General features: G+C 42.3%; 1 protein-coding gene across 2 annotated transcripts in view; it reads right to left on the bottom strand.

Annotated features, from left to right (window-relative positions):
- Nucleotides 1–14082, bottom strand: part of fbln1 (fibulin 1) — a 37158-nt gene extending 23076 nt beyond the window's left edge. For both annotated transcript variants that reach the window (XM_055037241.1, XM_055037250.1), the window contains exons 1-14: nucleotides 13821–14082; nucleotides 8168–8276; nucleotides 6182–6311; nucleotides 3619–3778; nucleotides 3128–3181; nucleotides 2950–3036; nucleotides 2723–2860; nucleotides 2478–2615; nucleotides 1549–1692; nucleotides 1340–1465; nucleotides 1110–1235; nucleotides 720–839; nucleotides 464–595; nucleotides 235–358 (exon numbers count right to left, since the gene is read on the bottom strand). In XM_055037241.1, the coding sequence (XP_054893216.1) occupies nucleotides 235–358; nucleotides 464–595; nucleotides 720–839; nucleotides 1110–1235; nucleotides 1340–1465; nucleotides 1549–1692; nucleotides 2478–2615; nucleotides 2723–2860; nucleotides 2950–3036; nucleotides 3128–3181; nucleotides 3619–3778; nucleotides 6182–6311; nucleotides 8168–8276; nucleotides 13821–13875 (1643 nt within the window). In that variant the 5' untranslated portion in view covers nucleotides 13876–14082. The remainder of the gene's footprint in view (nucleotides 1–234; nucleotides 359–463; nucleotides 596–719; nucleotides 840–1109; nucleotides 1236–1339; nucleotides 1466–1548; nucleotides 1693–2477; nucleotides 2616–2722; nucleotides 2861–2949; nucleotides 3037–3127; nucleotides 3182–3618; nucleotides 3779–6181; nucleotides 6312–8167; nucleotides 8277–13820) is intronic.
- Nucleotides 14083–14677: the final 595 nt, after the last annotated feature.

Raw genomic sequence — 14677 nt, 5'->3', positions numbered from 1 at the left:
AAAAGTTTATTTGCTAAAAGACCGACATATTAAGAGCAGCAATTAACCCAAAACTGGGCAAAAATATAAACTTTTTTTCATTTAAGATAAAAAAGGCTTATATGCTGAAATGAAAATAATCAGAAAATGTCATTTTTTAAAAAATCCAATTAATCGTCAGACATCATTAGTAGAATAAACAATTACAAAAGTAATCATTAGCTGGAGTTCTGGACTCGATGTTCAGATACTCACGTCTGTCCGACACGCCTGTAGTTTTTGGGACAGTCAAAGGACAGGCACCTGTACCCGCCCTGGATGTTGAAGCAGCTCTCATTTTCCGTGCATGTGTGTCTTCCTGTTACACATTCGTCAACGTCTGGATTCGGAAAAGGTGGAAAAAGTGTTTAAAAAAAAAACATTCTCAAATATAATCTGCAACAAACAAAACTCAGCAAGGATCAGAAACGACGGCGCTGCTTACCCTGGCAGCTGCGCCCGTTCACTGCTAACGTGTAGCCGTTGGCAGGGCAGGAGCAGTGGAAGCTTCCCGGCGTATTGTGGCAGCGATAGGAACAAATATGGCCGCCAGTGGGAAGGGCGCATTCATCAATATCTGCGTCGATGAACAGACGCCCATCGAAACGAGTCAAAACAGGGCAAACGTTTATGCACATATAAACATTTATTCGTTTCGTCAGAACGTATTCAGGGGGCAAGAGTGAGGTCTTTCATTTTACCTTCACAAGTCATGGCGTCGATGTCATTGAGCTGGTAGCCGCGGCGACAGTAACACTGGTAGGAGCCATACACGTTGGCACACTCCTGGCTGCACGGGTTGCTCTCACACTCATTCACATCTACAAAGGAGGAAACGCGGTTCTAAACGAAATCCTTCATCCCTGTAACATAAATGTAACTGCTTCGTTCTTCAGTAGATCAGAGCAACGCATGGCTACTTCCTGTTTTCCTAAGGTTGTAAATTTGACATGATAAACAGCCCCATCTCCCCGTCTCCACAGCAGCCATGGGTTGAGTCAACATTTTGTTTGAGAAATTGTACCAAGACGCTTTTAGAATAAATAATTGACAATTAAAACAAAACTTTAATATAATAGATATTTTCTCGCCATCGCAGTTCCGGCCATCCTTAGCCAGTTGGAAGCCAGTGGTGCAACTACACTTGTAGGACCCAGGGATGTTATCGCATTTGTGGCCGCATAGTCGTCCAGGGTAGTGCCTGCACTCATTAATGTCTAAAATAAAATAATAAAAAAATAATAAAAAAAAACAGATCATAATAGAAAGAACAAGAAAGAAGATGAATGAAGTATTCTTCACAGATCTCGTTAGAGCTTACCTTCACAGAGTCGGTTGATGCTGTTAAAGTTGTACCCGGTTTCACACTCGCAGCGGTACGATCCCAGCTGGTTGATGCAAGCGTGGCCTGAGCAGACCTGCTCGGCTCCTTTGCACTCGTCGATATCTGCAGGGACGGGCACACAAACTCAGCGGAGCAAAAGCCACTCTCGGTCGGTGCCTAAGCCAGGCGCGGTTTCGCCGTCATACCGACGCAGCGCGTGCCCTCTTCATTGAGGCGGTATCCCCGACCGCAGTTCACAGAGTTCCTCTGGCAGGCGTAGGAGCCGACCGTGTTCACGCAGATCTGCCCTCGGTGGCACGGACTCGACTGGGCGACACATTCATTGATATCTGGAAACACAGACCGTGCCAAATTAGGCTGACATTTACTTTTCTTCAGCAAATATCGTGGAAGTCTTAAATGGTGGCCGGAAACATTGACAGTTTTGTATGTAAATCCTCCCTCGACTAGATCATTTCCAACACTTCTGAGATCTAGTGCTTTACTGCTGGTGTTGTAGTACTATTCAAAAATCTAATCTGTTACCAAACATTGAATGTATTACATTAAGCTGTACCAGGTCACACAGGAAAACAACACTCTTCAGTGTTACAGAGTGAAGAAAATTACAGACCAGCTTTTTTCAGTGTCTGTGTGATTCATAGTGGCATGAAAACATGGTCAGAGAAGACTGGAAATAATTTGCTACTCACTTGTAAGAAAGAAAATCAATTTCAATTTATATTGGCTGGCCAAAGTTTAATCAAAAAAACAGATCAGAAATCGGCACCAAAGTTCTGTTCAGTACCTTTTTAAAATCGTTCCCAAACACCTGAAGCTGGTCAATTATATATTCAGATGAAAAAATTCTTTCTGCACAATTAACAGATATAACATGTTTTTTTTCTGATTCCCTTCCAACATTTGGCCTCTATCGCCGATGGCGAATCAATATGAAAAAAGGGAGCAAATTTCCACCAAAGAAATAGAAAAAAGTTGGACATTTAAACTTTTGGACATTTCTGAGATTAATCTCAAAATTGCTCTGTTTTCTGGCCCGGACACGCCATCGCACTATCCAAAAGCTCTGCAGAAAAAAAAAAAAAAAAAGTCCTTCACAAAACAACAATCTCACCGATGCAGCTTCCGAGCGCGTCCTGGATGAAGCCCGAGCCGCAGGTGTTCTTTGGGGCGCAGCGGAACGACCCCTGCGTGTTTTGACACGTGAACTGTTCACCGCAGTTGTGGATGCCCGTCTCACACTCATCTATGTCTGGACGCAGTCAAAACAGAAACGCTAACTTACACGTCACATATGAACACCAGCTAAAAAAAGAAAAGACAAGAAAAAAAAACCCAAAGAGGACGCATGCAGCTGACCTTTGCAGTCGTTGTTTTCGGTGAGCTCGTAGCCGGTCCCGCAGCTGACCTCTCTCATGCAGCGGAACGAACCCTCGGTGTTGATGCAACGCTCTCCCCCGCGACAGTTGCTGGATCCCAGCAGGCACTCGTTGATGTCTGAGAGACCAGGAGGACACGCAGCTCTTTATGCGCTCGCCGATCGCCTCCTGTTTTCATTTTCAGCATTAATTGACGGGGTCATTTACCTTCACAGCTCTTCCCGTCCGGTTTGAGTTTATAGCCTTTCATGCAGGCGCAGGAGTCATTCCCGACACAGACGTGGTCACACTTCCCTGAGAAATGACGCAGACCAGGAAGGATTGGTTCGAAGCCTGATGGCGTCTTGTTAGGCAATGACACCCGTTTGGTTTTCACACCCCTTACCTTTGCATGGATCAACTCCCACTGCTACGCCAGCGCTGCCATCCTGGTTGGGTACTGCAGGACACATAGAGAGTAGATAAACCCTGTTCACATTCACAAATTACCTCTAACCTGTGGTATGAGACGAAAGATCCATATCAATGATAAATGACATCCTAAAACATGTCAAACTCAAGTGAGGGCCAAATGCAGCCCAGAACAGCTTCTTATGTGGCCCTCTTGACTTCAGTACAGTTTTATTCTGCAATCATGGCAATTTACTCAAAATCATGGGTTGAAATCACAGAAAGCACATTCTAAGGTCATGACATTTTTCTTCCCCTTTTGTTATACATGCAAGAAGACAATGAGAATATTTGTCCACCAGGTGGCACAATGTCACCACTCACCTTTTTGAATAGATTTTTTTTTTCTCTTTTGTTTTCCTTCTCGTAGTTTGCTTTCACCTTTCCCGCAAAACATTTCCACATGATTCGAGAGTTTTTACCTACATTCAGTCTGTCCCAGTGCTGCTGTCTGGTTGTCTGAGGCTCCGTCCATGCAGCAGGCCCGGGACACCAGGCTGCACTGGTAGCCCACTGACAGGTTGTGGTCGCAGGGTATGTTCAGGTCCTGAGCTTCCTTCCCCAGAAGACAACAGTCGCAGCACATCTGTGCAAAACGGAACACAAAAATAAACATTGCAGAGATAGAGAGAGAGAGAAGGAAAGAGAGATAATTACTCACAAGTCAATCCTGTAATTCTACAAAAAAAAAAAAAAAAAAAAGATTATCAGGAATCCATGTTCCAGCAGAAGAAAGCCGAGGAATGAAAACAGGAAAGGGATAGACTGGAGGTTGTTGAAGTCTGACCCGGGGACAGTCTGTTTAGACTTTGGTTAAATTTGTTTAAATCTTTCAGATGGCCAGATAGAAGAGCTCAAAACGGACAGATACACCAGCTGGCATGCTTCAGAAAGACAAACATCCTGGACAGGAAGTCGGTAAGGAAAACAAGAAGACAATGATGAGATGGCATCATCCCCCTCTGGCTGATGCCGTTCTCCGTCTATCACTGTGACAGTCTGCCATGAAGAAGAGCGATCGCTCAATCAGTTCAGACTTTGAAAAGAGTGCAACCACTGCCCTGACAAGTAGCTCCTACAGTGAGCCCAGAAGTTGACAGCTTGTTTTAAGTTTGCATTAATCACGAGTATTCCCTTAGGTAAAGCCTTGTGACGGACTAGCAACCTGTCTCGATGTCTCACCCAATGACCTCTGGAGATAAGCACCAGTGACCCCAGAACAACAACTGGGGTAGACTGGGTATAGACAATGAATATTCCCTAAAGTTATCAAACACATTTTTTCACAAACTTGTTTCAAGTCAAGAAGAACAAAAAGGGCTTTCCTTTTTTTTGTAACAATGCCAATTTATAGCCATTGGCATTGTTACAACACAGATGTAATCAACCAAATCTTTATTACTGTGTACTGTTTGCCAATTGCCTGTTGGTGAAATACAGATTCTTCAGGCAATGTTTTGTGTGCGTGTCATCGATGCAACTCTCACTTCAAAAGTGAACAAGTTCGGATTGCCTTCATTCTTGAAGTTTAACTAAAACGTCCGTATCTGGTCTCGGCGCGAAGCAGGTGACAAACTGTGTGTGAAAACACGACTTCAGATTATTTCATCACATCAGTTACCTATTACATCGGTTACCTATTATTACAAGGCGTTAGCTATTACCCAGATCACCCCCTGTCATCCGCAACATCTGGGGAGCATTTTAGGTGCAAGCCTGAACTGCGCGGGCGATCAAGCAAAGACAAGTCGTTCTGCTGACAATTATCTGAGGAGTAAACGTACAAACCTGCTTGCCCCCACTTTAGAGGAATTTCTTTTTTTCTTGTTCTCTCCAGATGTGTTGATGGTGAAATGTTGTGAAAACAGAATGGGTAAGTTTGGGTTTGAGTGTAGCGGTGGCGAATGCAGAAGAGCTAAACAGTGGTTGGCTGCCAGCCTGCAAACAGATCTGGATTTATAATCCGTCTGACAGCAACAAACTCAGATCCTCCCTGGAGCGGCATGCCTCGTCTTGCACACGCAGACGACACAAAAAAAGAAAGACCATTCAATGTAACGCCTATTGTTTGATATCTGTTTATAATACATATCCAGAGAATTAAAAGAAAACTAATTCCAGCCTTAAAGGGGGAATATTATGTATTTTGTTGGCACATTTTATATCACAATTAAGTAAGTTGTTATAAAAATGCTGTGAATATCAAACATGTCTTAAAAGAAATTTGACTGTGGAAACTGACACCTTGAAATCTGACCTCTGTCTCTTTAAGAAAGTCCTACTCACTCCCACACTCCACCTTCAGGAAGTCATCACAACATGGCTCCTCTGTTAACCCGTTTACAGTGTTTATACCAGCGGTGCCCTGAGAAGTAGCTCCTATAGTGAGATCAGTTCTACTAGATGTTTGCTAATTGGTGCTGGCTAGTCTGAAGGAGCTGAGTAGGGAAATTGTCAGAGAGGACCACTCTGAGTAAAAAGAAGCTAAAAGCATATTCAGAGATTTGGAAAAACTAAGAACACCCTAAGTAGTTTCTCCAGAATATGAATGGGAAGTAAACAGGTGCAGCTTTGTTTCTCTGAAGCATCAGGAGATAACACAACAACTCCAGTGTTTACCTGAACCTTTGCACATTTTGTCACATTATACTTGAAAACCTCAATGTATCATATTTTGTTTTTCATGCAGCAGATCGAAACCCAGCCTCAACTAATACTGAAGATGAAAAATCTGCCCTTTTTGGGTACAACTCTACCTGATCTTTACGTCTACAGAAACACTCTTTGTCCATTCTTCTTTGGAAAAAAAACAAACAAACAAAAAAAAAAAACACTTATGATCAACCGAAGTGGCTTGCGAACATCAGTTTTCAAGTCTTGCCACAGATTCTTGTACTTGTTTTATCTGCGCTGTACTTATATTCTCTGGAGTAAGAGGTATAATTTGTAAATCTTAAGGCATTTAGTTCCACATGCAATACGAACGCACCTTTGTTGTCTTGGTCTCGCAGGTGCCGGCAAGCAGAGAATCGCAGACTCCCTGGTCTTTTGCCACGTTGATGCCGGTGGAACACATGTTGTCCTCCAGCACTGACACGCAGCACTGCTCCTGCGCTATCCTGCCAGAAGAAAAAAAAAACCAAAAGAAGCATTTGGTTTGCTGTTACAGTCCATTCTGTCAACCAACTTTGTAGACCAAGCAGCTTTTATTCAGTTGTTTCAAAAGTTAAAACATATCTTCTGGTCTCAGGTGAAGAATTTGTGATCAGCTGTGGTCTTTTTTTATGTTGTTGTTGGCTTATTCTCAACACTTGAACAGACAAACACAAAATGCATAATTGTGGCGTGGAAGACAAATGATGAGTTTTAAAAAAAAAAGAAATCTATTCATCCCCATGGATCAAGACTTTTGATGCACTCACAGCAGAAAAATCAACCAATCACTCAATCAACTTGGTCACAGTGACGTGAGTCAGCTAACTTGTCAGACAGGAAACTTGACATGGATACATAATAAATATAAATATGACATGATTAAAAGTGGCCCGGTGCTCAACATGTGCAACATTAAAAACCATAAAACAATAAAATAAAACAGATAAAAAGCAAGTTGCATCTAATCTAGAGAATTTTTTTTTTCTCAAGAAAGCTGAATCTTGGTCAAGTTAGATTCAGATTCAGTCCCACTGTTAGTTTTAGGGTTGACATCCTGTCTTAAGTGTTTTTCTTCCTCTTTTTGTCAAGAGTCGCCCCGTATTTAGATTTTACCGGCTTCCCATGAACTCCATCAAACTCCCGGCGCACTATTATGTGATTTGTCAAACATATAAAATCTCGATAAAACGTTTGACGCAGACAAAATGCGTCATTAGAGAAAGTCACTCATATATAATAAACATGCTGATTCCGGTCAGAAAAGGGAGGCCTGGCCACCGCTTAGGTGACTAATGGTTGCTGGGAAATGCAGCTTTATTGCATCAGCAGCATTGCACGAATCGGCAACTATGAAGACATCAGTGACATCATCCCAGAAAACTGCAAAAACCCTTCAGTTCTTTCTCATCGTTGTTTCATCAGAAGGAAAGTATAAACTCTAAAAAAGACAAGCGCACAAACACCAGATAAAAGTTTCGCATGACTTTTTCTGCATGTGAAGTCGGTGGGGACTTGGTGACCCAGTGTGATCTGACATGCTTTTCGGATGCATGTAAGAAGTTTCTGAGATGTCAGGATATCTGAGAGTTCACTGATATCTCGGAGAGTTTCCTGAATTTTAAACGGCTGTACTGGAAGAACAGAAGCGGGCGCTCGCCACAACTTTCCCCCAATAAGAAACCGTATCGTTTCTAATTTACGTCAAGCCACTCTCTGCTTCTACAAAAACTATCGAGAGCGGCAGCTATTCTCCTAATATCCCTACATTCCTTATCTCGATACTATTTCTTCTTCGCCTTTCTTCTTTAATATCATGTTTCACCTCCCAGGCAATCATTTGGTCTGAAACAAGCCCTCGTTTTAACCTTCTGTGACTATGAGCCCCATCATCTCCACCTCCAGGCACACCCTCCTGCGTCGCTAATGCCTCCCGGTTTCCGACCTTCCACTTGCACTATAATTTTGAGGAATGTAAGATAAGTCACATCGCCTCTGGGAAACACATTTGCCATTTGTGTTCGCGGGCAGAGCTCTCTGGCCTTTGGGGGGCATTCAACCTGTGGCAGAACACCTTCTAGGATTACAGGGAGGCCTGTTACTATCCCATCACTATTAGTGTTTCCTGCTCTCATATGAAGTGAATAATGTGTTTGGAGATTTACGGGAGTAAGGTAAAGATGTTTTGAATTAGGAGCGAGAGAAATTTCCCGGCACAGGCCGAGATCCAGATGGGAAGGTGAAACTTTGTGGCACAAAAGGTGAAGGTTTTCATGACCCCACCGGATTAACATGAATTGGGATCAAATGAGGACCTCCTTACCTGCAAGTCATTGAAGAGGAAATGAGGGGGAGGGATGCACAGTCATTGTTATCGTTCGCATGCTTCTGGCCGTTTTTACAGCAGTCGTCCACTGTGGTGTGTATTTCTCCTGTGAAAACAACAAAATCATTTGCTCACAAAACAAAAAATGCTGACCAAGTGTGGAAAACCATGAAATCCAACTTTCTGGTAGTAGTTTGGCTGGAACGGGTTCAGCTAAAGCTTTCCGAAGAAGTGAGGTGTGAATGACTAACACCTTGCAAATTATGAAAGATGCTTTGTGAGGACCTTGTGGTAGGTAGCTCGAAACTATGTTGCACTTTAACGATTGAAATTTAAGGAAAAAAGTGACATAGTTCATGCAGAAGAGTTGTCAAATTTTCCACACAAAGACAGGAACTTTAGGTCTACTCGGTGGGGACACTGGGTTCAGGATGGATTCATCACTTTTATATCGCATTGGCTTTTTCTTTGTGGAACTTTCTGGTTATTCTTTCAGGGCATTCACAAGATCAGACGCTGATGTTGGACGGGATGGACTGAGGTTAGAACTCAGAAATAAGATCTGATATCTTGAGTTCAGATTGGAGATGACGTAGGAGCCATAACGCTAAATATTTGTTTCCCTTTTTCTGTCAAAGCGCTCGGAGCAAACAAAAGAAAAATGCAGCTGAAGCGAAGAGAACAGCCAGTACTATGTTTTTGTAGGACAGAATTTAAGTAGGACGGAATTAGGTCAAGCAGAAAGTGAAAGTCTCATTCCAAAACAGTTCCTAAAGAGTTGGGAGCATAACATTGTCCAAAATGTCTTGGCATGCTGAGGCTTTGAGAGTTTTACTTTTGGAACTAAACAAATGCAGGTTCGAAGACCTGCGTGAGTGAATGTAAGTGTGTACATCTATTGTACATGTTTACAATGTTAACTTTGTTGTTTGTAAGTTTGTTGTGTCCTAAAAGAGAAAATCCAACAAAATAAATTGAAAAAAAAAAAGAGTTTATTTTTGCTACAACTAAAACCCCATTCCTGAAAAAACAGCCCCACACAACGCCGTCGGGTAAAATCGTTGTTTGGTTAGCAGTCGCCAAACTAAGACTTGTACATCCGCTTTCCAGACAGTGAAGCATGAGTTTCCACTCCAAGAACACATTTCCATTGGTTTGGAGTGTAGCAGTAGCATACATAAGTGTTGATGTAAAGGGTTTGGGTGAACCTAACCATTAATATGGTGCAAAAGAGAAAACAGTGCAAAATGTATAAACAAACATTCTGCAATTTATATTTTGAGGTTTAAGTTGCTTATTGTTGACTTCACCCTCCTGTGCAGCAGCTGGTTTGACCCCCCTGCGCTCATTTCTTCCGCCGTTCTACTAATTGAAGCTACTCTGGCTGTGGTCTAGATGTGGTCTAGCAGTGGTAGACTATTAAAACTATAGTAGGAAAACTGAAACTCTGGCAACATGCAACATGGGGACATCAACCACCATCAGAACGTAGACACAATTTCTACTTCTTCTGAACAGTTCAGTTCACTCCTAAACTCTCTGTGACACAGTCGTTCCTAATTGAGTCTTGATGATCATATTTGTATGTCGACTCCAAATAAAAGAAGACTTCATCCTTCTGCTTTAATATCCTTTGTAAGATTGATGAACTGCAACATCTTTTACAGTCATTAGGGATTTTTGTTTTTTCGTCTGAGGCACAGGATGATAAATACGTTGGTGGAGACACAAAAGAGGCTTTTGACTGGAGCGCGACCAGTTTTGTGGTGATCTGGCTGCTGATTCGTGTGGATTAGAGAATGTGGAATGCCTCAGCTCTGTAAACAATCGTCGCAATCACGTCAAGTACATTCACTTGCCTGTGGTTTGTGTGAACTGCCAAACATAAAAATATATATATATATATATATATATATATATATATAAAGAAAACAAAAGCCTTGGCAGATAGATATCTTCTTGAGAAGAATTTTGCCTATGGCTAGAATCGGGATTTGTATGCCACGCTGTTTTTTTAAAAACGACTCCCAAGACGGCAAAAAAGGGGGTGAAGCCAACTAAGTCTGAGTTGGGTTTTATTGAGTCTTGGTAACAGAACCTTGGCTGTGGTTTTTTGAGGAGTGATCGGGAAATGTGCTGTATGGCTGCTTTTGTCTGGGGGTTGTCTTGGCTGCTGAGAGCAGTCTGGCAGGAGAAAGCAAGTTTAGATAGTGAGAGATTGAGCTGGGAGGACAAGTGTCTGGACCAGCACGGCCTGGTTTTACAACGTTGTCTGTCTTCTTCCACAACAGCAGAAGGAAATGCGCAGCAACCACTAAATGCAAACAGCTTTACGAAGGCAAATGTGAGGGCAGTCATTACTACAAATAGACAGAAGAATGATAAATGTAGTCCAAAGCCAGTAAGATATTCACATGCAGTTATCGTAGGTATAGATTTTAAGATTTTGAAATCTTTTTTGAGAGAAGATTGATTAAAAAAATTTAAAAAAAAAAAAATTTAAAATTTGTAGCGGCCCTCATGAAGATGTGACAGAGCAGTCATGCAGGTTGGTGTCGGGGCTATTTTCTTCCAATTGAAGGATCATTGTAAGTAATCATTATCCCAGTATTGACAAAAATAATCATGTTTGCCAGAATCTTACAACTCTTGGCTGAGATTGAAGTCATGTAAATATATTTGTGGGAGTTTACATATGTATTTGAGTCTAATAATCACACTAATTAGAAAGAAGATGTATACTGAATGTGCGTTATTTCTGATTTTCTGACTGATTCAAGGAATAACATATGTATGATAAAATTGTAAAAGCCCCAAAATATCTGTGGATTTGTGTTTTTCAGGTAACCAGAGAAACATGCAGCAAAACCTCAGATTACAAGTGATTATCAATATCCCTTGAATAATAATAATAACAAAATTGATTTCATCCAACCGAACCGTTCCACAAAAACACTGGTTTCGCTTCTCCATACAGGAGGTTCAATGTTAAAATTTTTGGTGACCTTTGAACTTAAAGAGGCAAAGGAAGCTCATTAACAAGCTACTAGAATTGAGAACATCTCTTTGAAAGTGCCAGAAACAGAACCACAGGGTTGTGAATGTATAAACTCTGGATTCATTGGTGAAACGTCAACTTCGCAGTGATTTTTGAGATTTGCAGTCACATTTCAGAGAATTAAGCCAGAAGGGTAATACTTAAAGTAAAGCAGGTTAATAGAAACATTGACCTTTAAAAATGCTATTGAAGATAATGGAGTGGACCTGAATGGTGCTGAAATTAGAGAACAGAGTTTATTCACATATTAAAGAACAATTTCACGAGCTTTCTTCCTTTAACAGATTTTTGCTAAGCTATTCCATCTTACCAGTTTTAAAAGCTAAACTGAAATATCACACATTTAGATCCACAAATCGTGCCGTCTGGTATCATAGGTAACGCGTCTCCGGCACACTCTGACTGGCTCAGTTATCCTGTGACCGGTTTCTCTGTTTCTGTGACTCATGGTCTGTCAGAAGAGGGGCTCGTTCCCATTTTGGATGAAGTTGCTGGTAGCGAGGGCCATTCTGTCCATGCGGAGCAGCACGTGGCTTGCCTGAGTCTAGACGCCTCATGTAAACACAGTCTATCGAGCCCACTGGTGGAGCTCCGCCCAGGCAGAGTAGCTTGTCTGGAACAAGATCGCATCGGAGAACTGGTCCGCTTTCCAAGCCGCACTCAAAGGGCTTTTAATGGGAGCTTTCTGTTTTGCCTGGGTGATCATAAAAGTCGAGCACAGAGAGACAATTGATGGTCTGCACTCATTCGCTCAATAGCTCACTTCCAAAATAACAGCATAATAGTGACTGTCCCAAGTAATGTCAAGCTATTGACATCTTTTGAATAAAAGCTCAGAATAAAATGCATCAGCATCCTACACTTCGGCACTCCTGTTGTGTGTGTCAGGGGATAATCGGGCCCGTCACCACACTGTGGTTGTGATTTGAAACTTTTAAGTTTCTTCTCCACAAAACAGCCAACAAAAATTACTTGTTAACTGAGACGTAGAAAAGCAGCATAAACAACCCCAAAGACCCAATTTCAGTACTTTCGTACAATTGTGCGTTATTTATGTTAATAATTAGGACTCTCATCATAAACTTCAAAACACGATTTCATTTCTTGAGATGACCCTCAGTGGGATTCTGACCCCAACTTACAGCATCACTGGTCCAGTCATAAAGGAGCTGAATCGTCCTTAAGATGTTTGGAATCACCCAACTGTAACAGGACAATACATATTATATTTATGTTTTGTCCAAACTTGTTCATTATCAATTTATTTAAATCAGGTATGCTCAAGTAGAGCTGAGCAACAAATCAATAACAATATATATCGCGATAGACATGCGATCGATATGAACAGATAATACGACATGATAGAACGTTAGTAACTTCGCTGAACTCCCATCCGGAGCAGCAAGGCATTCTGGGAAATGTCGGCAGAGGAAAGGCTTTAGCAGCTCAACCCGTCACGAGAGGGGGGGGCGGGCGGGGGGGGGGGGGGGTAAGCAAAGCTGGGGGCATTAACTGACTCGCTCGCTCTTTGGTTGCCTAGTAAAGGTTTCACCGCTGTGTCTCTTAACTGCTTAAAAATAAAAATGAAATGAAAAAAATCAACAGTGTAAAGTGAAAAATGTGGCTAAAACATGGAAAGTCCTGTCACCAGTGTGTCAGTGTTTCAAATATTTCCAATGAACGAAAACCTAATCAATCATCATCGACATCAACTGGTATCGATGATTTGTTTTTCAGCCATGTCGTTCAAGCATGGAAACATCTACAGCAAGCAGAGCAAAGGTCAGAAGTGTTAAATAACACATCCTGATCAATAGTAAAACTCATCAGAAACCAGAAAATCCAACAGAGACAACATACTGCTCAAAGATTATTTTCAATATCAGCATAGTGAAGTCAGAGGACGTTCAGAAATGCAGAAAGATATTTCAAAACTAAGCTATACTTTCTACCTGAGGAGACATGTCGGTGGTACGCTTCGGCTGCCAGAAAGTGAGAGAGAGCAGGACTCGAAGCAGATAACAGGAAGGCTGAACATATTACAGAGTGGCTGTCTTGGTTTGTCATTTTGAACTTTCACCCTCTGTTGAGTCTCAAGCCAAAACAGATTTACAAGAACCGGAAATCAGCAGTGGGCCAACACATTTCTGATAGATGAATCTGTATAATGAAGTCTCTTAAAGGGTTAGTTCAGAATATCTAATATACATTAGATATTCTATATGTAACATCAAAGCGCGCATTGCCTTTTGACTTGCACGGCAGAAGAAGCTGCACTTCACACCTTTTAATGAATCAGGCAGGCTGCGATTTAAGCCAGAGCTTTCTGCACCGCGGTTGCATCCAGTCACTCCAACAAGGGGCTTTTCCTGCAGCCCTTTGAAGCGCCCAGCTTTCAACAACAAGCCCCAACCAGTCCACAGACACAATCACCACTTCCTCAAGCCCCCACTCTTGTTTCATCTGCTCCTGTCTCTTAAGCGTCTCTGAACTCTGCACATGCAGCGCTCCAACGCGCCTATCGTTACGCATCAGCGCCGGTGACCTCGTGCAGAGGGTAACTTGAAAGTCCTCGCGCGCAGGTGACTTTACCTTGTCCGAGGAGAAACCCGAGCAGAGAGCAGAGCAGCGCCGCGCGCAGAGCCATCGGGGGACCCGGATATCGGCCGCAGGAGGGTTAGAGAGGAATGTTACAAAATATATATATATATATATTTTTTTTTAAATAAAAAAAAAGGAGAGAGAGAGAAAGGTTCCCGATCCTGCGAGAGTTTGTTCCTTGTGGATAAACGCAGCGCTTCTTCTGAGAAGGAAGGTCCAGCTGAGTGTGTGGAGGAACAGTGGATGTGATGGAGCTGCTGGGAAGTCTGCAGCCTGCAGCCAGACTGCAGCGTCTCGCGGCACCGTGAGGGGCGGGCTGGGTCCACTGACACCCACTTGTTGCTCATCAATTACAGGGCCGATCTCTGTTCCCTGCTCGGCTCCACGTCATTCCCTCCAGCATTTCATTTATGCGCTGAATGTCACGTTTATCCGACTCCCGTTGTCGCAGGTTTTTCATCTTGTGTCAAAGAGCCAAATTCTGGCCACTATTTCCGTGGCCCTTTAAAGTTAAAGAGATAGAGCTTCCTGTCGCCAGTTGTGTGCTTAGATATTAATTTGCCACTCAGATCAAACGAGTTCTTCAACATGATCCCAAATCATCTCAATGTTAATTATTGTAGCATTTTTTTAGAAGTACTCATCCAACGCAGAAAAGCCATCATCATTTAACAACTTGTAGTTGGTGACAAATGAAAATGAGATTTCCAAGTGTCCTGAAAAGCACTTTGACAAAAATAGACCATTGTTACTTTAAATCATCTTTTCTCTAAATGCCTTCAGACTGTCTCTTTTGTCTCTCCCCACCGTGTCCTGGCCTGCACACGTGGAAATTGTGTCCTCGTCAG

The sequence above is a fragment of the Poeciliopsis prolifica genome, unplaced genomic scaffold (genome assembly GCF_027474105.1).
Source record: "Poeciliopsis prolifica strain line A6 unplaced genomic scaffold, Auburn_PproV2 SCAFFOLD001, whole genome shotgun sequence".
NCBI classification, from domain to species: domain Eukaryota; kingdom Metazoa; phylum Chordata; class Actinopteri; order Cyprinodontiformes; family Poeciliidae; genus Poeciliopsis; species Poeciliopsis prolifica.
This window is presented reverse-complemented; position numbering and strand designations above follow the sequence as displayed.